Source organism: Tupaia chinensis, unplaced genomic scaffold (genome assembly GCF_000334495.1).
Source record: "Tupaia chinensis unplaced genomic scaffold, TupChi_1.0 Scaffold000683_1, whole genome shotgun sequence".
Taxonomy (NCBI): domain Eukaryota; kingdom Metazoa; phylum Chordata; class Mammalia; order Scandentia; family Tupaiidae; genus Tupaia; species Tupaia belangeri.
In genome coordinates this window covers 882,228-906,392 of record NW_006160206.1, presented here as the reverse complement: position 1 = coordinate 906,392, position 24,165 = coordinate 882,228, and the positions used below count along the sequence as shown (strand labels likewise).

General features: G+C 46.1%; 1 protein-coding gene across 2 annotated transcripts in view; it reads right to left on the bottom strand.

Moving 5' to 3' along the window:
* Nucleotides 1-21,956, bottom strand: part of SFXN4 (sideroflexin 4) — a 25,625-nt gene extending 3,669 nt beyond the window's left edge. Inside the window, exons 1-12 of one of the 2 annotated variants that reach the window (XM_006160402.3) lie at nucleotides 21,799-21,956; nucleotides 19,733-19,798; nucleotides 17,527-17,601; nucleotides 14,847-14,873; nucleotides 14,702-14,756; nucleotides 13,344-13,369; nucleotides 12,301-12,354; nucleotides 12,162-12,218; nucleotides 11,719-11,784; nucleotides 10,663-10,741; nucleotides 8,819-8,934; nucleotides 1,193-1,278 (exon numbers count right to left, since the gene is read on the bottom strand). In XM_006160402.3, the coding sequence (XP_006160464.1) occupies nucleotides 1,193-1,278; nucleotides 8,819-8,934; nucleotides 10,663-10,741; nucleotides 11,719-11,784; nucleotides 12,162-12,218; nucleotides 12,301-12,354; nucleotides 13,344-13,369; nucleotides 14,702-14,756; nucleotides 14,847-14,873; nucleotides 17,527-17,601; nucleotides 19,733-19,798; nucleotides 21,799-21,837 (746 nt within the window). In that variant the 5' untranslated portion in view covers nucleotides 21,838-21,956. Of the gene's footprint in view, nucleotides 1-1,192; nucleotides 1,279-8,818; nucleotides 8,935-10,662; nucleotides 10,742-11,718; nucleotides 11,785-12,161; nucleotides 12,219-12,300; nucleotides 12,355-13,343; nucleotides 13,370-14,701; nucleotides 14,757-14,846; nucleotides 14,895-17,526; nucleotides 17,602-19,732; nucleotides 19,799-21,798 lie in introns of those variants that run through there. The other variant, XM_027776567.1, reaches the window with a different exon arrangement.
* Nucleotides 21,957-24,165: the final 2,209 nt, after the last annotated feature.

The window sequence follows — 24,165 nt, the reverse complement described above, 5'->3', positions numbered from 1 at the left end:
CTGAGATTTTTTTTGCATTTTTACCTCTGCTTAGGAGGCTGTGAGGCTATAAGCTGGGAGTGTTCAGCCATTCTGTCCCTCATCAACATGAAGAAGCCGATCTGTGGCAAGAGGAAGGAGAGCAGCACCCATGCAGGAGAGGAAGAAAGGCGGATACTGCTCAGGCTGCCACAGGCTACACTCCCTCCCACACTGGTACCTCAACCCCCACATCTCCTGCTGACCTAAGTAAGCTCGAGCAGGGTGGGTTTCTCATTCAGGAAGCCCTCAACGAGAGCCCTGACAGAGTCCTACACCTGCCACCTAAAAAGCCATTTCTTACTTCTCAATAGGGATGACCCTACACTGACTGTGGGGCCATGGAAGCTGATTCAAAACATGTACGGAATGAGGGGTCAGTAGGCTTGAGCAATATTCCAACATCAGACCTAGGAGATCCTGCAAATTATACAAATTCATCCTCCTGCAAGTGAGGAAGTATACCCTTGCAGGCCCTTGGTCTTGGCCTCCACGACACAGAGCAAACTATGGGCAGTGTGGTGGAGTATACACACGGGGCTTCCGGGACTTCCACAGCTGGACAACAATCTCCTTGTTTTTGTTTGTTTGTTTTAAGAGTTTTTATGGGGCCAGTAGGTGGCGTGGTGGTTAAGGCACTGGAATTCCCACATGGGCTACCACAGCCGCAGTTTGAGTCCCAGACCTGGTGGCTTGCTTTCTAACTCTCTCTCTCTGTCTTTTTCTGGCAAAACTCTTGTGAGAAAAATAAACAAATAAATAAATCTTTTAAAAAAGAGAGAGATTTTTATTAGAGGGCACATGCATTCGCCAGAGAGATGGAGACAGAAAGAGAGAAAGCAAGAAATCACCCCCCAAGGGGATGGCCACACTGCTATCCCTTCTCCTCCATTCTCCTCTCAGGATTTTGGGCACCCACATACACGTGTCTGGTGTGAGTTTTAAGCCGCTAGGTTTGGGACTCAAACCACAGTCAACTATGTGGGAGTCCAGCGACATCATCACTACACCATCTGCTGGTCTCCAATCTCCCTGTCTTGACTGTGAGGATGGAGGCTAGCAGGAAGAGCACTAAGGAAAACTGCCCACCGGGTTCTGAATCAGACAAGTTTTATAAGGACTTCTGACTATGAAAACATTTATTCCTACCTGGGGAGATGACAGCACCTCTTACCTTTTAAAAAAATAAGTGAAGACTTCAGGAATAAACGCTGAGGTCCCAAACAGCACAGTTCTAGATATTGCTGTTTCATTAACAGCCTAGTGAAAATGAAAGAGAGCAGTTTAATAGACAGGGTGAGATGATTTCTGGGGACCCTAGAGCCCATACAGTGACAAGCAAACAGCAGCTCTCCTCTGTCACACAGAAAGCACGCATGTGGGCCGGACAGTAAAACACAGTGCTCTTGGAAGCAGCAGATGGTGTAGTGGTTATGTCACTAGACTCCCATGTAGTTGACCACAGTTTGAGTCCCAAACCTGGCAGCTTAAAACTCAAGCCAGGCACATGTGCATGCATACCCAAAATCCTGAGAGGAGACTAGAGGAGAAAGGACTACAGCGTGGCCATGCCCCTGGGGGGTGATTTCTTGCTTTCTGCCTCTCTGGTGAGCACAAGTGCCCTGTAGCAAAAATCTCTCTTAAGGAAAAAAAAAAAAAGTGGGGTTCTCTATTTTTAAAAATTTGTCAGAGAATGTATGCATTTATCAGAGAGAAATGGACAGAGAGAAAGAGAGGAAGAAAGCAACCTCCGTGGGACATGGTCACACTATAATCTCTTCTCTGCCATTTCTCATCCCTTCAGGGTTTGGGGAACATGCTGTGCACATGGTCTGGTGTGTTTCACAAGCTTGTAGGGGACAGGATTTGAACTGCATTGTCAGCTATGAGAGATATGGTTCCCTTAACTGCTCGGCCACAGGACTGGCTCTAAAATATGACGTTCTGCAAGGTTAATCCACACAATGGATTCCAGGTTTGTATCTGGAGACCTCCCTGAGTACAATGGGCCTACACAGCCCACAGTCTGGGACTGCTGAAGGCGGGGGGTGGATGGTGGCATCAGAAGCTTGTTGGGAAGGTTGCCTTACTGTCTCTCACTCATGGAAGAAAGAATAAAGCTACAAGAAAAAATGCATGCGGACATTTTCAATTCATTGTCTCTGAAAACAGAAGCACTCTATGACGTGTAAGGACTAAACAAAACTGTTATTGTCACCCAAGGAGATTTTATCCCTGCCCTACTGTCCTGGCTCTTAGGGATTTAATTCTGGCAGAATTAACGGAGGGGGAAGCAGACGACAAGCCTTGATGGGTGTTGGCATGTGTCGGCAGTGTCTTCCTTAGAATGGGAGGAATCGGTCATTAGTTTTGGTCGGGTTATGGCTAATTAGCTGGTATCTAGAATGGTTATGTTACAGGAGTCATAAGAGGAAACCAGCTTCTGCCAGTATTAAAACCCGTAAGATCAACATTTTTTTGGACTGTGAACTGAAAATGGTTTCCTTTTATAATATGAATGATTGCTCTCTTTTCTATACATTTCATGATTCCTTTTTTTTTTTTGGAGAGGTTTTTGCTATAGGGCGTGCGCGCTCGTCAGACAGACAAAGAGAGACCGAGAGACAGAAAGCGAGAAATCACCCCCCAGGGGGGATGGCCACGCCACAATCCCTTCTCCTCCATTCTCTTCTCGGGATCTTGAGCACGCACGCACACGCGCCCAGCATGAGTTTAAGCCACTGGGTCCGGGACTCGAACTGTGGTCAACTACGTGGGAGTCCAGTGACATCGATTCATTTCATGATTCTTTTTAGAACCTGTTTGGCCCTGTTTTTTTTTAAATTATTATTTTGTTTTATTTTACTATTATTGTTATTATTTAACTTGCTGTAGTCATCAGAGAGAGACAGAAGGAAAGAGAGAGGGGAAGTGAGAAAGCAAGCCTCCAGGTCCAGGACTTGAACCCAAACCTCCATGCCACCTGATGGTCCAAATAATTATTTAGTGGGGACCAGCAAGTGGCGTGGTGGTAAGGTGCTGGACACTCCCACGTGGTCAACCATGGTTCAAGGCCTGGACCTTGTGCCTTACTTTCTCACTCTCTCTCTCTCTCTCTGTGTCTCTCTCTGGTCAAATTAAAATAAATAAAGGAAAAAATGAAATTAAGTAAACAGTCCTTTTAAAATAATACTTATTTAATTTTATTTATTATTATTCATATTTTAATATTTTAAAGTTCCTATAGGGTATATGTGCTCACAAGAGAGAGACAGAGAGAGGGAAAGTGAGAAAGCAAGCCACCAGGTCCAGTACTCGAACCAACCTCATCCATATTGGGAGTCCAGCACCCTAATTACCATGTCACCTGCTGGCCCCTTTTTCTTTTTTTAATCTGCCAGGGAGCCCTTGTGCTCACCAAAGACAGAGGGTGGGGGAGAGAGAGGAAATGGATCATGGTCATGCTGTAATCCCTTCTCCATTTCTCCATCATGGGATTTGGGGCATGCGTGCACATGTGCCCAGTGTGTTTTTGAGGCCACTAGGTCTGCATTTCAAACTGCACAGTTGGCCATTGGGATCCAGCTCTTTTTAGTTTGCTAGACGGCACATATGTTCACCAGTGGTGCCCACAGACTGTAGGACATACTCATGCTTGACAGAGAGAGGAGGGGAAAGTGAAAAAGTATATGCCCCTGGTAGGCTATACTGCAGTCCTTCCTCCATTTCTCTCTGTTGGGATTTTGGGCAAGCATAAACACACACTCAGTATGTTTCTCAATCCGCCAGTCTTGAGACCAGCAGTTAATGTAATGGCTATGTTGCTGGACTCCCATGTAGTCGACCGCGGTTCAAGTCCTAAACTCGGTGGCTTAAAACTCATGCCAGGTGCATGTGCGTGCATGTCCAAGATCCCCAGAGGAGAATGGAGGATGGAGAAGGGATTGCAGCGTGGCCATCCCCCCAGGGGAGTGATTTCTCACTTTCTGTCTCTCTGTCTCTCTCTGTCTTTCTGGCGAGGGCATATGCCCTATAGAAAAAACAAAAAAAAAAAAAAAAAACCCCGCCAGTCTTGGACTCGAACCATGCAGTAGGCCTCATAGGATCCAGTTACTTTAACCACCATGCCACCAGCTGGCCTAGGCTTCAGCTCCCTTAACCACCAGGTCAAGGGGTTGGCTCATACTGCACTCTATTTCTATATTGGAACAGGTTCTGAATCTTAAAAATCTCATCAGTGGGGCCAGTGGATGATGTGGTGGTTGGGACACTGGACTCCCACATGGCTGACAGTAGTTCAAGTCCTGGACCTGGTGTGGACCTAGTGGCTTACTTTCTTACTTTCCCCCTCTCACTCTGCCTCTCTCTGGTGAGCATACGTGCCCTGTAGCAAATTTTTTAAAAAGAAACTAATAATAATAATAAAAAATAAAATTAAATAATTCTTAAATCTTATCAGTAACATATCATGAATGACGAAGGATATGGGAAATGATTTAGTCTCAGTAATTCTGGGTTCAGAAGATACAAAGTTTCTGTCATGCAGGATGAGTAAATTCTGGAGAGCTGAAGTACACCACAGTGACCACAGTTAGCAATCACGGACTCTGGTTTGGCCTCGGTGGTGTAGGTGGTAGCACACTGAACTGCACTGCAGTAAACCACGTGGCTGACTATGGGTCCGAATACCCAGTCAACATCAGACACAGTTGGTACGTAAGTGTGCCCAAGATCCTGATGAGATTTAGGACAGGGGAGAGGGATCACAGCCTGATTCATGCAGGTTCAGATCCCAGATTAACCTGAACAGGCCAGGCCACAGCACACACCTGTAATCCTAGCTAAGTGGGAGGCAGAGCAGGTGGATGGAAATAGCCAGATACTGTCAAAAAATACCAATTTTTCTCTCTTCTCTTCCAATTTCCTCACTCTCTCTCACAAGCAAGGGGGAAAAGAGGCTTATATGATGACTCTAGAACTCAATCCCTGAGTTGGGCAGCAGTAGCATGATGGTTAAGGTGCTGGATCCCACATGGCTGACTCCACAGTTCCGAGTCTCAGACCTGGCAGCTTGAAAAGCATGCCAGGCACGTGTGCATGTGTGTCCAAAATCCTGCGAGGTGAATGGAGAAGAAGGAACTGCAGTATAGCTATACCCCTTTTGGGGGTGATTTCTCACTTTCCCTCTCTCTCTGGTGAGTGCACAGACCCTATGGCAAAACACTTAAAAACAAATAAACCCACCAGGGACCAGCAGGTGGCATGGCAGTTAAGGGTTCTGGACTCCCACATGGCCGACTACAGTTCGAGTCCCGTACCTGGTGGCTTGCTTTCCTCTCTTCCCTCCCTCCCTCTCTCATTTTGTCCCTCTCCAGTCAAATTAAAAAATAAATAAATGGATAAATAAAGTTAAATAAAATAATTCTTAAAAAAAAAAAAAGCCAAAAAACTCAACCGCTGGGTAAAGCACAACTCCACAAATAGCACATTCCTGTGCTCAACATGACAGGAAACCACTTCCCCCTACCCTCCTCTGAGCTTTACTCATTCCAGTCTGGCTTTCCGAGACTCAGTTACACCTTTTGTCCCCAGGCTCGTGCCTGCTACCTAGCTGCCCTCTGCCCGGCCAATTGCAGGGCACACTCCCGCTCAACAACACACATGCTCAGCTCACGCTGCCCCCTCTTCAGCAAATGCCTTTCCCCCACAAGACAGAGGGAGCTGAGGAGGGCCGTTTTAAAATGAGGTTTCACAAATAGTAAGATCGCTCAGCTTCAGGGAGAGAAAAGTGGTGGCTGAACAGGGCGCGTTTCCATGTCAGTGGGGCTGGGTCCGCCTCCCTCCATCCGCCTACGTGAAAGGGGAGAGGTTCCGAACATGGCAGCCATCATGACACATTGTGCGAGTGAGCAGTTCCCAGGGCCAGCAGGGGAAAAACAACATCAGCTAGTCTCCTGAGATCCGCCCAAAGGGCCCTATTACAATCAGATACTGCTGGTTACTCAGTTCCTGAAATTTTAGCCAAAGAAAATAAACCTTTTAGTGACAGGGGAATGACAAAAGAATGCTTACGCTTACGCACAGTTGCAGACAGTTGCAGACGCTTTATTCTTAAAAGAAAGTTAAACTTTTTTTTTTTTTTTTAGCAGACCACCAATCCTTTCCTTTTACCCTAAATTGACCCTAAAACAAAAAATGAAGGTCCTTCTGTGAAATGGACTCTTGACAGCCAGCAGGTCTGAGGCCACCCACCCACTAGTGGCTGGGTGCTCCTGCAGACAGGGGGCTCTGGCGGGGAGGGGCTAGGGCCTCCAGAGCCTAGCACCACACCTGGCAGGCAGGAAGTGCTGGGGCATGACTTGTGGGAACATCCGTCCTCACTACTCATCAGCTCTTTCTCCTTCATTCATGACAGCACACATGCAGACACACGTGAGCAAGAGAAGGACAGAGAGAAGATAGCTAGGAGCGCCCTCCGCAGGGTCTGGTCAGCAGCAGTTCCCTTCTTCCAACGCTCCAGCCTGTTGGAGCTTGGGCACTTGGGTATGTGCTTGGCATGTTTCAGGCTGACTAGCCAGGGATTCAAACTGTGGTCACCATGTGGGACTGAGCTTCTCCTGGGCAGTGCATTACTGCTACACCACGGAACCAGGCCTCTGTCAGGCTGGGAAGAGTTCATGGCAAGATTAACACTCTGAAGTTAAACTTGGGTTGAAGAGGAATGCAAGGAGACGTCTACAGAGCTGTAAGTCACTGCTTAGAGGAGCACTATTCACCATCGCCCAAAAGTAGACACACCCCAAATGTCCACTGCTCAGAGAAGGGCTAAGGAAAATGTGGCACATTCATACAGAATACCGCTTGGCAGTGGAAAGGAATAAACCACTGACACACAGTACAAGACGGAGGAGTCCCAGAGTGAAAGCCAGACGCAAACTGACTGTGGTGATGGCACAACTGTCTTCAAACCCACCGAGCTGTATGCTTACAGGGGTGAATTGTATAGTGTGTAAATTTCACCTTCACAAAGCTATTTTTAAAAAATAGTTTCCACAGATAGCGTAATGGTTATGTCACTGGACTCCCATGTAGTTGACTACAGTTCGAATCCTGGATCCAGCAGCTTGAAACTTACACTGTGTGCATATACGTGGATACCCAGAATCCCAAGAAGAGAACCAAGGAGAAGGGACTGTGGTGTGACATTCCCCCAGAGGGGTGATTTCTCACTTTCTGTCTCTGTCTCTCCAGTGAGCACACACACCCTATTGCAAATACCTCTCAAAAAAAAAAGAAAACACCTTAAAAAAGTTTCGGGGCCAGCAGGTCAGGTCACCTGGGCAGCCTGGGTTTGAATCCCAGATCACACTAAAAGTTGAGCATGATGGCACACACACCTGTAGTCCCAGCTACTTGGGAGGCTAAGGCAGGGGAACATGACGTGAAAAGACCCTATCGAAGAAACTCTATACCTAAAATGAAACTACCATACACGTTTCCAGGTTCTTACTGTTGAATGCACACAGAAGCACACTGTGTCGAATTGAGCAAAAGAATAAACTAACAGTAAAAATTATTAAAAATTCAGGATTTTTCTTCTTTTCTTTTTATTTTGTTTTGTTAAGTTTTTCTACTTTCTGGAGAGAGAGAGGAAAAGTAACCAATCACTCCTCAGGGGGTATGACCACACCACAATCCCTTCTTCTCCATTCTGCTCCCAGGATTTTGGGCATGCACGCACACAGGCCCAGTGTGTTTTTCATACTTTCTTTTTTTAAAAAAAAATAATGATTTCTTTTATTTTATTATTATTATTTGACTAGCTATAGGGCATATACACTCCCAGAGGGAGAGAGAAAAAGCAAGCTGTCAGGTCTGGAACTCGAACTGCAGTCAGTCATGTGGGAGTCCACACTACCTGCTGGCCCTGCCCAGTTTTTCAAGTTGCCAGGTCTGGGACTTGAACCATGCAGCTGACCTCTTAACCACCATACCACCTGCTGGGCCAGTTGAAGTCTTTTTATAAAAGTCTTCATTAAGAACATGGATTTCCTAAGTCCACCTGGACAACAAATTGGCCCTTCAAGATGGAGCCTACAAGAAAATCTGCTATGAAGTAGAAGTGAGAGGGCTTCCTTTAAACCTAGAAAGGGGTGTCTGTTGACCTTTCCGAGTAAAGGGCAGGCTGAGGATGGGGGTGTGGTCCCCAAGAGGGACTCCCAATTGGCACCAACTGTGATGGTGGATAATGACCCTGAAAAAGATCTCACACTCAGAGAGGAGCCTACCACTTGTTAGATGTCAACCATGGTGGTCAGTCTCACAGGCCAACTTGGGGACAGCACCCAGTTATTGATGGGTGGTACTGTGGATGTGTTTAACACCTACAATTCACTGACTTTAATAAAGGATATTCTCCATAATGTGGAGGTCCTCACCCAAACGTTGAAAAGCCTTACGAGCAAACATGAAGGTTTCCTAAAGAAGAAATTCTGCCTCCAGACTGTAGCAGGCCCACCCTAAGTATTCCCCACTTACCTTTCTCACCATCCTGTGAGCCAGTCCCCTAAGGCAAAACCTCTTCCTAGGGATGCACCTACATCCTATCAGTTCTGTTTCTCAGAAAAACCCAGACTAATGAGCCATCTTTAAATCTCAGAGGACACTACGCGAGATCTCTCTGTTGGCACGAGAGACAACAGAGTAGGGAGACACTGAAGGCAGATGTGAATTTGCTACCAGCTCTCAGAGGGAAAGTCCCACTTCGGCAGACAATCCCCCCAGTCCAGGTACCCCCTACCTTTCTCCCAGCTCTTTTGGAATGGCCTATGACATTGCCTTCCTTGTCCATGACCTGGATGCCTCGAATGGGCTCCAAACTTCGGGATGTAAAAACATTCATTCCACTGATGTGGGCTGTCAATGTAGAAAAAAGAAGAATGCAACAGGGGGATAAATTCCGGTTGATGTCAAGCCTCTCTCTGACAGGTGGTCTTCTCTGAACCTCAGGGTCACCTGCCACACACTGGACCTGCCACCCTCTCCTGGGGTGTGGAGATTGATTCAGAACCGCTGGTCACTCAATCTTGGATCCTGACCAGCCCAGCACCAGGTTCCAGCACATGAAACCCAGCCTGGTTTGCCGATAAGATTCCCGGAATCCTTAAAATACACCTCCTATCTTTGCTGAAGCCGGTCTGACCAGGTCTCTCTGTCACGTGATTTCCCCATTTCACCATGGATGTTGTTCTGCTGACTCTTCACACCGCTCGGCTCCCAAACCCAAATTGAGAGCATGAACCAGCGAACCTGCAGGCTGGCAAACTCAAAAGGTTTGGCGAGTAACTCCACCACTCCTCTGGAGCCTGCCCACTTGTGACCCCACACTACCGTCTGCTTGCTAAATAACTCAGGGCCCGTTACTTGACCTTCCTGTGCCTCAGTTTCCTCATCTGCTGCAGTTTGAGTTTGAGTGTTCCCCACCCCAAAATTTAGGTGTTGAGTCACTGTGATGGGATTAAAAGGGTGAAAAATTGATCCAAGATTGTGCTGAAGAGTGGGGCCTTTGGGAGGGGATCAGCAACTAGACAGGGCAGGCCCCCTTTTTTATTTATTTATTTTTTTGAGAGGTTTTTGCTATAGGGCGCGTGCACTCGCCGGAAAGACAGAGAGTGACAGAGAGATAGAAAGGGAGAAATCACCCCCAGGGGGGATGGCCATGCTGCAATCCCTTCTCCTCCATTCTCCTCTCGGGATCTTGGGATCTTGGGCACGCACGCACACATGCCTGGCGTGAGTTTAAGCCACCGGGTCCAGGACCAAACAGCAGTCGACTATATGGAAGTCCAGCGACATAGCCATTAAGCTAACTGCTGGTCCCATGGGCAGGCCCCTTGAATGAGTCTAGGTGGATTTAAAAGGAGAGGAAATGAGGCAGGAAATGAGGAAATGAGACCCAGACGGGTACAAGACAGCTTTGCTGAAGTTCTCTACCAGGCTGTGAAGAAGATATGGCCCTGGGCCTTTGACCTCCGAACTGTGACCTGAATAAACCTTTATTCTCTTAAGTTATTGAGACCCATATTTTTCAGTTATTAGGAAGAGAAGAGATTTGAATACCCAGCCATCAATGGTAACAGTTCCTACCTATACGCTCTCAGGATTAGGTGAAATTATGTAAAGGGTTTGTACAGATAATCTTTAAAATGCAATTAGCAGGCCAGCAGTTGGCTAGGGCCTGGACTCCCCATAGCCAACTCAGAATCCTGGACCTGAAGGCTTGCATTCTCACTTCCCCTCAATTTCTCTCTTTGTCTTTCTCTGGTGAGCACACATGCCCTTTAACAAATAAAAATAATAATAGTAACAATAATTAATAAATAAAATAAAAAATTATTTTTAAAAATGCAATTAGTGTTTTTGGGCTTGTGTCCATGCTTTGACAGAGGGAGGGGTACCTACAGGGCAAATATCATCCCTAAACCAAAAAGACCTAATGTGGGCCTAGGGCCCCAGCACGTTTCAAATGGAGGCTGTCACTGATCATGATGTGACCAAGGGGGACCCAGGAGTCTCTGGAGATGGAAGGACCAAAGACCACAAAGGCAAGCCCCAGGCTGCATGCTCCCTGCCCTCCCCACTCACCAAGAAAGAAAACGGGTAAGGCTCTTCGGATCCAAATGTTATCTAGGGAAAATTTCAATTGGACCAAATAAGGGATCATCTAGAAACAAGAAAGAAGAATTATTTTTGCATGGGACCAAAAATCCAGCTGAGCATACTCAAAAGCAGAGAGCGTGCACTGACCTAGCTCTATCATAGGTTGGCCCAGCCCACTGCCAGTGCTCTGTGTGTATTATTTTGTTTTAATTCTTATAACATTGAGGAGCTCTCTCTGTTCATTTGAGAAGTAAACAGGAACTCAGAGAGGTTACATAATTTGCCCAGTCACACAACCATCAAGGGTTTGAGCCTGGAAAGGAACCCAGATTTGCCTGACTCCAAAGACTACATTTAAACCATTATAGTATCCGAACAGCCAAAACAATATACAATTTGTGTAACATTTGTGTAGCAAAAACTAATTTTTAAGAAGATTACTAGGTGAGAGGCCAGAAGATGGCATGATCGTTAAGGCACTGGATCCTGTGTGACTGACTCTGAGGTCTGAGTCCCCGACTAGGCATCTTGAAAAAACACACTGGGTAAGTTTGTGTATGTGCCGAGTTCCAAGAGGAGAATGGAGAAGGGACTGTGGTGTGGCCATCCCATCTCAGTGATGATTTCTCACTTGCCCTCTCTCTGTTTCTGTCTGGCGTGCACACTAGCTTATGGAAAAAACATCTAAAACAGTATATTACTAATTGGGGCCAGCCAGTGGCATAGTGGTTAAGGTACTGGACTCCCACATGGCAAACCACAGTTCGACTTGAAACTCATGCCAGGCGCGTGTGTGCACACACTTAGTCAACCCAGACTGCTGATAGGCACAAGCAAACCTGAAATGTACAGGAGGTCCCAGGACACAACCCCATACCTGCCCACTTGAATCCAGTTGCATTACTGCTGTGATACTGTCTGGCCATTATTCCTAGTCATACTTTCTAAACGAAGTTGGAACATAACTTAAAATTGTAATCAGAATAAAGCTTTTAGATTTTGAGGAATAAAAAAGATTTGACAGATTTTCAAAATACCTACTCCAAGGAAGGTTGAAGAAGCAATTACTCCTGTCCCTAATAACACACTTTCATGCAGATGACGACTCTAAGGAAAAATAAAAATATAAATTTAGTAACTACACAGTTTTTATCCAGCAGGGATAATCAAGGGAAAAAAAGAAAAAAAGTCAAATCAACCCTAGTGGTTAGCAGAGCTGGATTCCACATGGCCAACTGCAGTTCAAATCCTGGCCCCTGGAAGTGAGAAACATGCCAGGCACATGCGCTTGCGTGCTCCAGATCCCAAAAGGATGGAGAGATAAGAGGAGTTTGCAGCACAACCATGCCCTGTTGGGGGGGATGCTTTTTCCCTCCCTCTCTTTCAGGTGAGCATGCACACTCTCTGGCCATTAAAAACAAACCCCAAACAAGTCTAAAAGAAATAATACCAGTTTCACACTCTCTGGGTCTCCTAATACTCACGTAACTTGCATTTCCGTTAGAAATGTTGAAAGCAGTAGTGTAGGTATATAAGGAAACCTGCAGAAAGAGAGGCGAATGGTCACATTTTGGATTCAAGAATAACAGAATTCAGTAATCATGAGATAGAAAAAATTGTTACCTGAGGTAAAATCATGGATTTTATCCCTTTTGCTGGCATCATTGAAAAGAATACCTTATAAGAAGAAAAGTAGAGCAGTTACAAGTAGTTTTGAGAGAGGGAGACTGCAGGAGCAAAGAACTTTCCAGGGGAGATGTTGGAATGTGCTCTGCAGGAGCTGCGACCGCAAAGCACGGGGGACGGGGCAGGTTCAGGGGCTCCCAGTCAGTGGATAAGCCAACATGGAGTATGTTCCTACTGGGCTCTGGGGGCACCCGCAACCTCACGTGGGCCCATCTCCGAGGCCTGCAGCAGGGCAGCGAGGAATCCACACCCACCACGGGAGGCGACACGGAGCAAGTATGGAAGGAGTAAGGAGGGAATGATGGTGACACAAAGCTCCTGAGAACCAATGGGGGCCACTTCTTGTCCCGGGAGAGGGGCTGTGTCAGGGGAAGATTTGAGAGAGTAGGTGCAGAATAATTCCAAAGGGCTTGTGGCAGGAAGCAAGTTTTATGAACTCGCTGACCACCATAATGCCTTGAGCACAGAAGGTGTTTAAATATTTTATTTATTATTATTATTTTTTTGGAGAGGTTTTTGTTATAGGGTGTATGCACTCGCCAGAAAGACAGAGAGAAAGGAAAGAGAGAAATCACCCCCCAGGGGGGATGGCTACACCACAATCCCTTCTCCTCCATTCTCCTCTTGGGATCTTGGGCACGCACGCACACGTGCCTGGCATAACTTTAAGCCACTTGATCTGGGACTCAAACCGTAGTCGACTACACGGGAGTCCAGCGACATAGCCATTATGCCAACTGCTGGTCCCGGAAGCTATTTAAATAAAGCATGACCTGTTGACACTGTAGACCTTCAAGAGAACCAGACACCTAACTGGGTAAGTGGGTGGAGGTAGGGGTGGGATGTGTATATATATGACAAGGGTCAGAGGGGGTGTCCATTTATCTGGCAGTTTGAGGACAGGGGTCTGGAGCTGGAGGTGGGTAGATATCTTCCTAACCCTTGTCAGGTTTCCTAGCAGTGAGTAGCAACTTACTCACCGTGGGCGCCATCAGGGGCAGGAAAGCTGGCAGAGAAGAGCAGAGCTGTCAGTGGGTGCAGTCGCTGAGGCAAAGAAGAGGCCAGAGGGGCACTGCCCGCCTAACTCTTCTCCAGCCTCCTGGAGGAACAGACCTTAAAGGACATTTCCACTCTTTCTTTTTTTCCTAATAAAAATAATAGCTATATACATATGGCAAAAAATAAAAAACATAGAACAAAAAGACCTAATAGGAAAAGTCTCCCTCGAACCTCCCCAGAGCTAAGCAGTGCAAACTGTTACTTGTTCATCCTTCCAGATAAACTAAGGACATCACCAGGATATACACAAATCCTCTCTCTCACACACAGCCCTTAGTTATACAAACAGGAACACTATACAGTTTTATGCTTTGCTTTTTTCCCCTTAATACTAATTCCTAAAGATTTATCTTTCCACAGAAGTAGACAGAGCGTACCTCATTCTTCCTCATGAATTATTTAACTACAGTCTGAGTTGTTAGACATTTACATTATTTCCAGTCTCTTGTTTATAATATACGAGGGCACTTCAAAAAGTTTATGGATAAATGAAATTAAAGAGCTTATTTTGGTGCAAATTTTGGAATTCACACATCATTTTTAAAAAAATATACATTTTCGGAAACCAGCAGTTAGCGTAATGGCTATGTCGCTGGACTCCCACGTAGTCGACCGTGGTTTGTGTCCCAGACCTGGTGGCTTAAAACTCACGCTGGGCGCATGTGTGTGCGTGCCCAAGATCCCGAGAGGAGAATGGAGGAGAAGGGATTGCGGCGTGACCATCCCCCCTGGGGGGTGATTTCTCGCTTGCTGTCTCTCTGTCTCTCTCTGTCTGTCTGGCGAGGGCACGTGCCCTATAGCGAAAACCTCTCAAAAACAAAAACAAAAACAACACATTTTCCACAAACTTTTTTTTGAGAGGGAATTTGAGAGTCAGAAAGATCATTAATTTTACACCTCATCTCAGCTACATGATGAAAATAAGAGAAAGAATACGAACTAGCATCCCCAATCCTGGCACTGAGAGTTGTGAGTTCTGGAACCATTAATGGCATCATCATCAGTATGTTCACTGAGACATGAAGTAGCGGAGGGTGTTCTCTTATAGGTCAGTCCCTTATTCCCAAAGCCCAGAACCTTCTGCAGGACTGGTCCCAGTTCTAAGCTAACTCTTCTCCACTGTCAACTCCAGACCCTTTGAGCATTCTTTTTAAGCTGTGATTCAGACTCACCATCAGAAAATCCTTTTAGAGTAAAACAAGTTAAAATAAAGCAGGCAGTTTCCTAAGTGTTAGAAGCCAAGTCTTCCCACCCCAATCTGAAAATAAAAACTACTTACCTGCAGGTCGCAAGAGAGCTGGTATCAGCTCACTGCTGTCTGGATGCACTGTTGACTTTAAAAAAGTATATGCAAAAGGTTATTAGCTGAATGCCCACTTCTGTTATTTCATGAGGCTAAAATTTTGGAAGGGGCTGAAACTTACAAGACTCCTCTTCCAAGCTTCTTGTATCTAAAAAGACAAAAACAAGAGCTTTGAAAGGTGTCTAGGCAGCCAATTTCTGATGCTACCTTAGCTCTCCCTTGCAGAGGGTAAAATCCAGAGCTGATGTTGTCTATCATGTGGAAAAAACAAACCAAAATGAACAAAACAGGGCCAGGTAATGGCACAGTGCTAAAACATGAGGTTCTGCAAGGCTGACCCACATGGAAGGTTCCAGGATTGCATCTGGAGACGCCCCATCAGTATGCCAGGCACTAGTGTGTCTATGATCCAAGCTGGCTGAAGCTGGGGGAGGGTCATGGCATCGAGCCCCTATTGAATACACTATCTGTCTCTCTTGTTCTCTTTCATGGAAGAAGTTGAAATATATGAAATATATACATACATACATATGTGTGTGTATACACACACACACATACATACACACACACACACGTATGTATATACACACATATGGACACCTAGCAGCATTGTAGCTAAGGCAGCTGGATCCCACATGGCCAAGCACAGTTTGAGTCCCAAATAATTGGGACCAACTGATAGCATAATGGCTACATTGCTGGACTCCCATGTAGTCGACCGTGGTTTAAGTCCTGGACCCGGTGGCTTAAACTCACGCTGGGTGCATATGTGTGCGTGCTCAAGATCCCGAGAGGAGAATGGAAGAGAAAGCATTGTGGCATGATCTCACCCCTTGGGGGTGACTTCTTGCTTTCTGTCTCTCTTGTCTTTCTGGCCAGCACACACGTCCTATAGCAAAAACCTTTCCAAAACAAAAACAAACAAACAAATGATATATAGTGATTGAATGTTTAAAAATATAATGAGAATAAATAATAATAATCTGAAAAAAAAAAAGACAAAAAGCTATTTGATGATGATGATATGGATAGTATTGTCTTTGTCTTGACTGATATGCATGGTAATCATGCTGGAAAAAGAAATGTAATACATGTAAAGATATATGTGATTAGGGGACCAGCAGGTGGCATGGTGGTTAAGGTGCTGGCCATTCCCACATGACTAACCACGGTTCGAGTCCTGGGCCTGGAGGCTTGCTTCCTCACTTTCCCTCTCTCTGTGTGTCTCTCTCTGGTCAAATTAAAATAAATGAATGAATAAATAAAATTAAATAATTATTTTTAAAAAGGTATATGTGTTCAATGTAATTTTATAAAATTATGATAATAATAAATTAAATTAAATTAAAAAACAACAACAACAACACATCAGGCAGGTTTGTATGCATGTCCGAAATCACAAAGGTGGAGAAGGGACTGAGGTGTGACCATACCCCATTAGGGTTTCTAACTTTCCCTCTCTCTGTCTCTCATTAGTGAGTGCACACGGCCTCTGGCCAAATGCTAATGAATCAATGGGGCCAGACAATAGTGAAGCTGGGGCCACAGAGGGAGATCCTCAAGTGTCCTGTGGCCTCCCTGTGCATGCTGGGCATGTGTGCATGCCTATGACTTGGGCTGGCTGGGGCTGGATCACACTGTGGGTACTCTATCGGGTGTGCCTGTCTCTCTCTCTCTTAGAGAGGAGATAAATAAGCTTTAAAAAAATGAATGAGAGAATCAAATGGATAAACATAAAATTATGACAAGCAAAGAGAGAGTTTACATAAAGAAGAAACTGACCAGAGCATTAAAAGTCCTATCTCTAGAACCAGCAGATGGCATAATGGTTATGTCGCTGGACTCCCACGTGGCCAACTACACTTCAAGTCCTAGACCCAGAGGCCTGAAAGTCATACCGGGTACGTGTGCATGCATACCCAAAATCCCAAGAATAGAAGGGATTATGGTGTGGCCATTCCCACAGAGAGCAAGTTAAACATGTGAGCTTCCACAAGCCTTTAGGAACTGATTTTTATGAACTCCAGAAAGTTCTATATACAGCAAGAGGGTCTAGGATGTGAAACGTTCAGTTGGCCATATGGAATCCAGCTGCCTTAACCACCCCACCACCTGGATGGTCCCCCCCAAAATTCTTTTAAATAAATAAAATTTGGGGGTGTGGGGCTGGCAGGTAGCATGGTAGTTAAGGGTGCTGAACTCCCACATGGCCAACAGCTGTTCAAGTCCCAGACTTGGCAGCTTGCTTTCTAACTTACTTTCTCTCTCTCTCTCTCTCTCTCTGTCCCTTTCTGGTTAAATAAAAATAAATAAATAAATAAATAAATAAATACAGTTAAATAATATAATTTTAAATAAATAAATAAATAAAATTAAAAAAACTAACTGTGGCCCAGCTGCTGCAGCAAAAGTAATTTAAGAGCTGCTCTGCATTGCTAGTCACATGGTCATTCAGGGTTCAGATACCTGGAACATGAAGGGTGGGGAGAGAGACACACATGCATGTACACACACACGCCATGACCCTGGCTGCTAGAAAGGCTGGGGAAGAGTATTGCAAGAGGGCACACTATTTTGGATATGTGTCCCTATATCTCTCTCTCATCAAGGAAATTAAAAAAAATTTTTTTTAATTACAGAAAACAAAAAAAAAACTCTGAGTTTTGAAAAGCTGACTCCTCAGCAGTGTTTACAAGATGAACGGTCAAAATGCCATCTGATTTTAGACCATGAAGACAGAACCATGGGAAGGCAATTACACTCAGCCTTGAATAGGGCATACCTGGGCACACAAGACATACCTTCTCGTCCTCCGAGACATGTATAGGTGCCTCTTCATTTGTGAACAACAGTTGCCTCAATGTTTCTATTTTTTCCTATAACCATATATCAAAAAATCAGTAAGTGGTCTTAACATTGTTCAGACTTATCCACAGACTCTGGCATCACAAGCTCCCTTTCAGCTCACACCCGATTCCAACATACCATGCAGGCTCAGGCTCTCTAATCCTCGAGTGCTTCCATTAGGACAGGTGCATGTGTCACCCAGATTTGGCCCTCCCAGCTTCCTAGACAGCTCCCACGCTTTCTCCTCTGCTGCTGCCACCTCCCTGCCTCTGTGAGGTCCAGGGTCTTGGTGAACAGTACCACCAGCCACTGGTTGTGCAAGTCAGACACCAGGAAGTCCCTCTTCTCTCGCCCACCCCCGTATCCATCAGATAAATCTCGGTTCCTTTCTCTTTTTCTTAATTTAAGAAAAAATACTCAATACCGGGACCAGCAGATAGCGTAATGATTACATCGCTGGACTCCCATGTAGTTGACCATGGTTTGAGTCCCAGACCCAGCAGCTTAAAACTCACGCTGGGAGCATGTATGTACCCAAAATCCTGAGAGGAGAACAGAGGAGAAGGGTAAAGGACTGCAGTGTGGCTATTCCCTCCTCGGAGTGATTTCTCGCTTTCTGTCTCTCTGTTTCTCCAGAGAGCGCAGGTGCCTATAGCTAAAAATACTCTCAAGGAAAAACAAAGGAAAGAAAGAAAAAAACACTAAATACCAAAAATGCAATCCCCTCACCTAGAAATACTGTTAGCAAACATTTCATTATATTTACTTCTAATTTTACTTTTTGAAAAGTATCGTTACTTCTAGTCTCATTTCTCTCTCCATCCTATCAGAAGTAACCACTATTATTAGCTCAAGGTACATTATTCTAGTATATATTTTTAATATTAACCATATATACATACATAAATACATGTACTCATAAACTAATATTGTATTTTTGGTTATAATTTGCATAACTGCTATGCTGCATGCATCTTGCTTTTTCCACTAAACACCTTTTCCTTTTTTTTTTCTTCCCCTAGAGCATGTGCACTCACCAGAGAGAAACAGAGAGGGGGAAAATGAGAAATCACCCCCCAGGGGGGATGGCCACACCACAATCCCTTCTCTTCCATTCTCCTTTTGGGAATTTGAGCATGTACACACACATGCCCAGCATGATTTTCAAGCCATTGGGTCCAGGGCTCGAATCGCAAAAGGCCGTGTGGGAATCCAGCACCTTAACCACCTATTGGCCCCAACATTTTTCTATTTAATATCATATATATATTTTCACTTAATATCACATTGATAATAGTTCATCACTTTAAATAGCTAATCAAAATCCCACTTTATAAACATGCTGTATTATATTTATCTATCTCCCTACTGGTAGGAATTTTCATTGTTTCTTTTTTATTTTGTTCTTACTATGATAAACAAGTTTATAAGGAACATCTTGAGTATGTGTTTGGGAGTGTCCCTCTGGGTTTTTCCCTGAAGGGTTATTACTGGTGATGGGGCACCTCCATCTAACTGCTTCATTGGAAAGGAATAAAAACATAATAATACAGAGACACTTTGTTATTTCAACCGTTTTTTTTGTTTGGTTTTTTTTTTTTGTTTTTAAAAAAAAAGGTTTTCACCAGGATGAGCGCAAATGGCATAGTGGCTATGTTGCTGAATTTCCACATGACCAGCCAGGTTCAAGTCCCAGCAGCTTCAAACTCATGCTGGGCACATGTGCGTATGTGCCCAAAATCCCAAGAGGAAAGTGGAGTGGAAGAGAAGGGATTATGGCATGGTCATCTCTCGCTTTCTGTCTCTCTGTCCCTCTCCCTCTCTCTTGATCGAGGGCATGTGCCTTATAGCAAAAAAATCTCTAGGAAAAAAAAAAGGTTTTTGCCTTAGAGCATGAGTGCTCACTGGAGGATGGCTATGCCACAACCCCTTCTCCTTCTGGAATCTTGGCCACACATACATGCACACGTGCCTGGCATGATTTTCAAGCCACCAGGTCTGGGACTCAAACTGCACGTGGCCATGTGGGAGTCCAGTGATGTAACTGCTACACCACTTGCTGGCCTCTTGACTGCTTTTAAAAGGGATGTGCAGTCTTCAAGTTTCAAAAGAAAATGTGAAATTCATTAATTCTGAAAGACTGAGAAGGAAAATACTTACGACTGAAATGATCACATTCGTAGGATCTAGTAATTCTATCCACAGACGAAGTCGTTGGAAAAAAGACTTAGGAGGAAGAAAAGCACCAGAGAGCAGGTTAATGGCAGCAGAAGAACAAAGATAATAGTAACAGTTACCATTTACCTCCAGGACCCTGTCCTGTGATCCACCTTCTAAGGGCATCATTTGGACTTGTCACGGCACCCCCATTTCTCAGGTAAGGAAGCTGAGGCTTACGTGGGTTCACGAAGGGACTAAGGTACCATGGCCAGCGAATGACTCAGCAGTCTGCTCCTGGTGGAGCAAAGCTCAGACTTTGGGGTTCAAATGGGCCCACAATGAACTCAAAGCCACTACCTTGAAAGGTCTGAAATCTCTTTCCTCACTCTTGGGGTTGTAAGGCTTGACTCCAGTAATGAAGAACAGACACCCCAATAAATGCAGTTCAGGTCACATGCGGAAAAAGCAGACCATCTGTTCCAACCAGGCCCCAAACAATGCAGTGGTTCTGGCTTTAAGTCCTGACTCTGCCAAGGCAACTTGAGCTCCCAGTCCCTTCTTAACTACTCCACCTGAAAATACAGGACTGGCAGTCCAAGTCACCACACGGGGTGACAGAACACTCCAAATGCGGGCAGGGTGGGGCTGCCCTTAGCCTATGCTTAAAGGAGCCGGATCCCGCATGGCCACTGGTGGTTCAAATGCACCTGATCGCTTGAAATACGTGCTGGGCACATGTACAGCCATGCCCCAAATTTTGACAGGATGGAAAACTGGAGAAGGGATTATGCTCTCTGGCAATTAAAATAAAAAAAGAAGAAATGTGGCCAGGCTGAATTAAGATGTGCTTTGTGTATATAGCACATGAGAGACCTTCGCAGAACAATGAAATTAAGCTATTTTATTGTGGTAATAAATAAATAAATAAAAGAACGCAATTTTTTAAAATAATAAATATCTTTCATAAATGTTTTGAAGACCCTTCACATATACCAGAGCTCAAGACTGTGCACCAGAAAAGGATGTAAAATATCTCATGAATGCTTTTTACTGATTACAAGTTAAAGTATTAATATTTTGCACCTGTTGGGCTAAATGTACCATTAAAATTTACTTCAGCTGTTTGTTTTTAGACGATTTTGGCCTTAGGGTGATGCACTCGCAGGAGAGACAGACACAGTGAGAGAGAAAGTGAGGAGTCACCCCCTAAGGGAGATGGCCACTCTGCAATCCCTTCTCCTCCATTCTCCTCCTAGGATCTCTGGCATGAAGAACATCCACTGTGATTTTAAAGCCACCAGTTGGGGGCCAGCAGGTGGCATGGTGGTTAAGGTACTGGACACTCCCACATGGCCACGGTGGGTGGTTGGAGTCCTGGACCTGGTGGCTTGCTTTCTCACTCTCTGTCTCCCTCTGGTCAGATGAAAATAAATGAATGAATAAATTTTTAAAAAGCCACAAGTCTGTGACTTGAACGCAATTGGTCACTGGGGGTCCAGCAACCTAATCGCTAGCCATCTGCTGGTTCCCAGCTGTTTCTTTTTAATGTGGCTACTAGAAATTTTAAAATGACCCGTGTGGCTCACATCATATCTCTACGGGGCGGGTCAGCACAGCCCACAACGATGTAGGGAGGTGAGCCTGTCTTACTTTCTGTCCCCAGTGGCTTTGGTCCTGGGGGTTTCAGTGAGTGACTAAGCCTACCAAGGGGACGGGGGAAGGCTGAGAGGACCTCTTTGCCCCCAAAATGCTGCTCAGCAACAGTTCAAGTAACACAGAGCGGGCACCTGCAGGGTTAGGCTCTGCCTGGGTGCACTGGACAGTGACCTTGCGACAACCCTCCCTGGCTGGGCCAGGCACCGAGGTGATACACGGTAACAGCCGTGACCTAGGACATCCAGCAAGTTAGGGTTTCTCCTCGTCCCCTCCCAGAACCTGAGCAGGTGATGTGGGCATCAAGCTCTTTTCCAGGCCTTGAAAAGTGGGCGCGGGACGACCACGTGGGCTGCCCAAGGTCACCGGGCCTGCGCCCTCCCTGTCCCCAGCCGCGCCAGCCCGCGCCGTACTTGGTGTTCCGTGACCCAGAAGCGCACGTTAGGCTCCATGGCTGCTGCAGCACCGCTGCACGCTGGGAATCGCCGGCCTGCGCTTCTTCCTCCTCTTCCTGGGACCTACTTGGTAGTGGAGCCGCGGCCGCCGCCAGGCCACACGGAGGAGGAGTCTGGCGACTTGCTCCGCCCCGGACCTGCGCGCCCGCGCGCCCCGTCCCGCCCCAGTCCTAGCGAGCACTGCTCTGCGCGGCTGCGCACCTTAGGCTAGCCCGACCCCGAAGGGGTCACTATCAGAACCCCCACATAACAGCACCTAATGCTAAGACCCGGTAAGCGCTGGGGTACCCCACGCCTCGTCCTGCGCTCTTGCCACGCCTTACCCAGACTATCTGTGGGCCCAGGCTTTTGGACCCTCCAGAATCCCTCCAACTGCCCATAAAGTGCAGTGTGCACGGTGTTCGGTATGGTCAGAGAGGGTTACATAGTTTGCGTGGCAACTGAGAAATGAAAGTGTGGTGCACCTTAGCCACAAATGATTATTTCAAAGCAGCAGAGCATTACATCAAGCGCGGGGTCCTGCCGCAGGCCTATGAAGCTGCCCCGGTAAGGTGTCCTTTCCCTCGGCACAACAGGGACTGCCCCAGCCCTCCGCCCCGTGTTGGGGCAAATCCGGGTACTTCTATTGACTGTCAGATCAAATAGGGGCCATTTGTAGAGATAAATAGACCTCCACTTCCTGCTCCACCCCTTGCCCCAGCATGGGGGTGAGTGAGGGGTGCGTGTGTGCACTTGAAGCCTCCCTGGTGTCCTGGACCTGAACCCAGAACACCACTTGGTAGTATGACCCTGGTCACATCAGTATCTGCAGGTCCTACCCTCATCTGTAAAATGAGAGTAGTTGTTGCTATCTAAAGGTTTCGTTGAGAAACAAAGGAGATAAAATATGTACTGTAAATAGCGCTGGACCCATGGGAAGGGTTCTGTATTGGCTACTACGACGCTGCCGGCCCCCTGCCCTTGCTCGCCCTGCCTGGCCCCTCCAAGGACATGAAACCAGCTGCAAGGTTTTCTTCAGGCCTGTGTGATGTGTCTGCTCCTACATCTGCTGAGCTCACCTGGTTTTCTGTGGCCTTCAAGGGTTGATTTCCACTTCCCCCATGACTGAGCCAGGGCCCTCTCTTCAGTTCCCATGATGCTCCAGAAACACACCTATTGCACCATAGTATGTACTGAGCATGGTAGTATTCTGTTGGCTCACGCCTCAAGCATGTCACAAGTGCAACTCAGCTGGCCAACCCCGCTCTTTGGAGACCCTCCCCACTCCAGTCTTCATAGTGATCCTCTTGTAACAAGTTGATGTCACTCTTTTCAAAATCTCCCTAACATGGGATTAGCCGTTGGCGTAATGGCTGCGTCGCTGGACTCCCATGTAGTAGACTGCGGTTTGAGTCCTGGACCTGGTGGCTTAAACTCATGCCAGGTGTGTGTGCGTGCATGTCCAAGATTCCGAGAGGGGAATGGAGGAGAAGGGATTGCGGCGTGGCCATCCCCCTGGGGGGGTGATTTCTTGCTTTCTGTCTCTGTCTCTCTCTTTCTGGCGAGCGCACATGCCCTATAGCAAAAAAACCCCCCCAAAAAACAAAAAACAACAACAACAACAAACAAACAAACTCTCCAAAAAAAAAAAACAAAACCCTCCCTGACATTTCTCATCCCAGGACAGAATCCACTCTGGGCCTCCCACTAACATTTTCTTTGTCACTGCTCTGGTCACATGGTCTCCTTTTAATCTTTCACCTACTGTCTCAGTCCGTTCTCCGTTGCTTAATAACCAACAGAAATAGGTTTATGTAGTTCATGGTTTTGGAGGTCCAAGGTCAAGGGGCAGTATCTGGTGGCAGTATCATCGAGTCAGTGGGGGGCTCTCTACAGAGGCTGAGACGGAGCAGGGCATCACACACATGGTGAGAAAATGAGAGCTTGGGGGCCAGCAGGTGGTGTGGTGGTTAAGGGTCATGGACTCCCACATGGCCAACCACGGTTTGAGTCTCAGACCTGGCAGCTTGCTTTCTCGCTTTCCCTTTCTCTCTGGTCAAATTAAAATAAATCAATAGTTGAATAATTCTTTTATTTTTAAATGTTGATTTCATTTATATGAAATATGCCAAATAGAACATAGATCAGTGGTTAAACCTAGGGCTGAGGGGATTGAGAGGATATGAAGGATGACTGCTGAAGGGTACACATTTCTTTCTAGGATGTGAAACGTACTCTAAAATTGTGGTAATAGTTGCCAGGTTTCCAGCCAGCCGGGATCATGAGCACACTGCATGTTCAGGTCAACCGGGATCCAAACCAGGAGGCTTTACATACGGCTCCCGT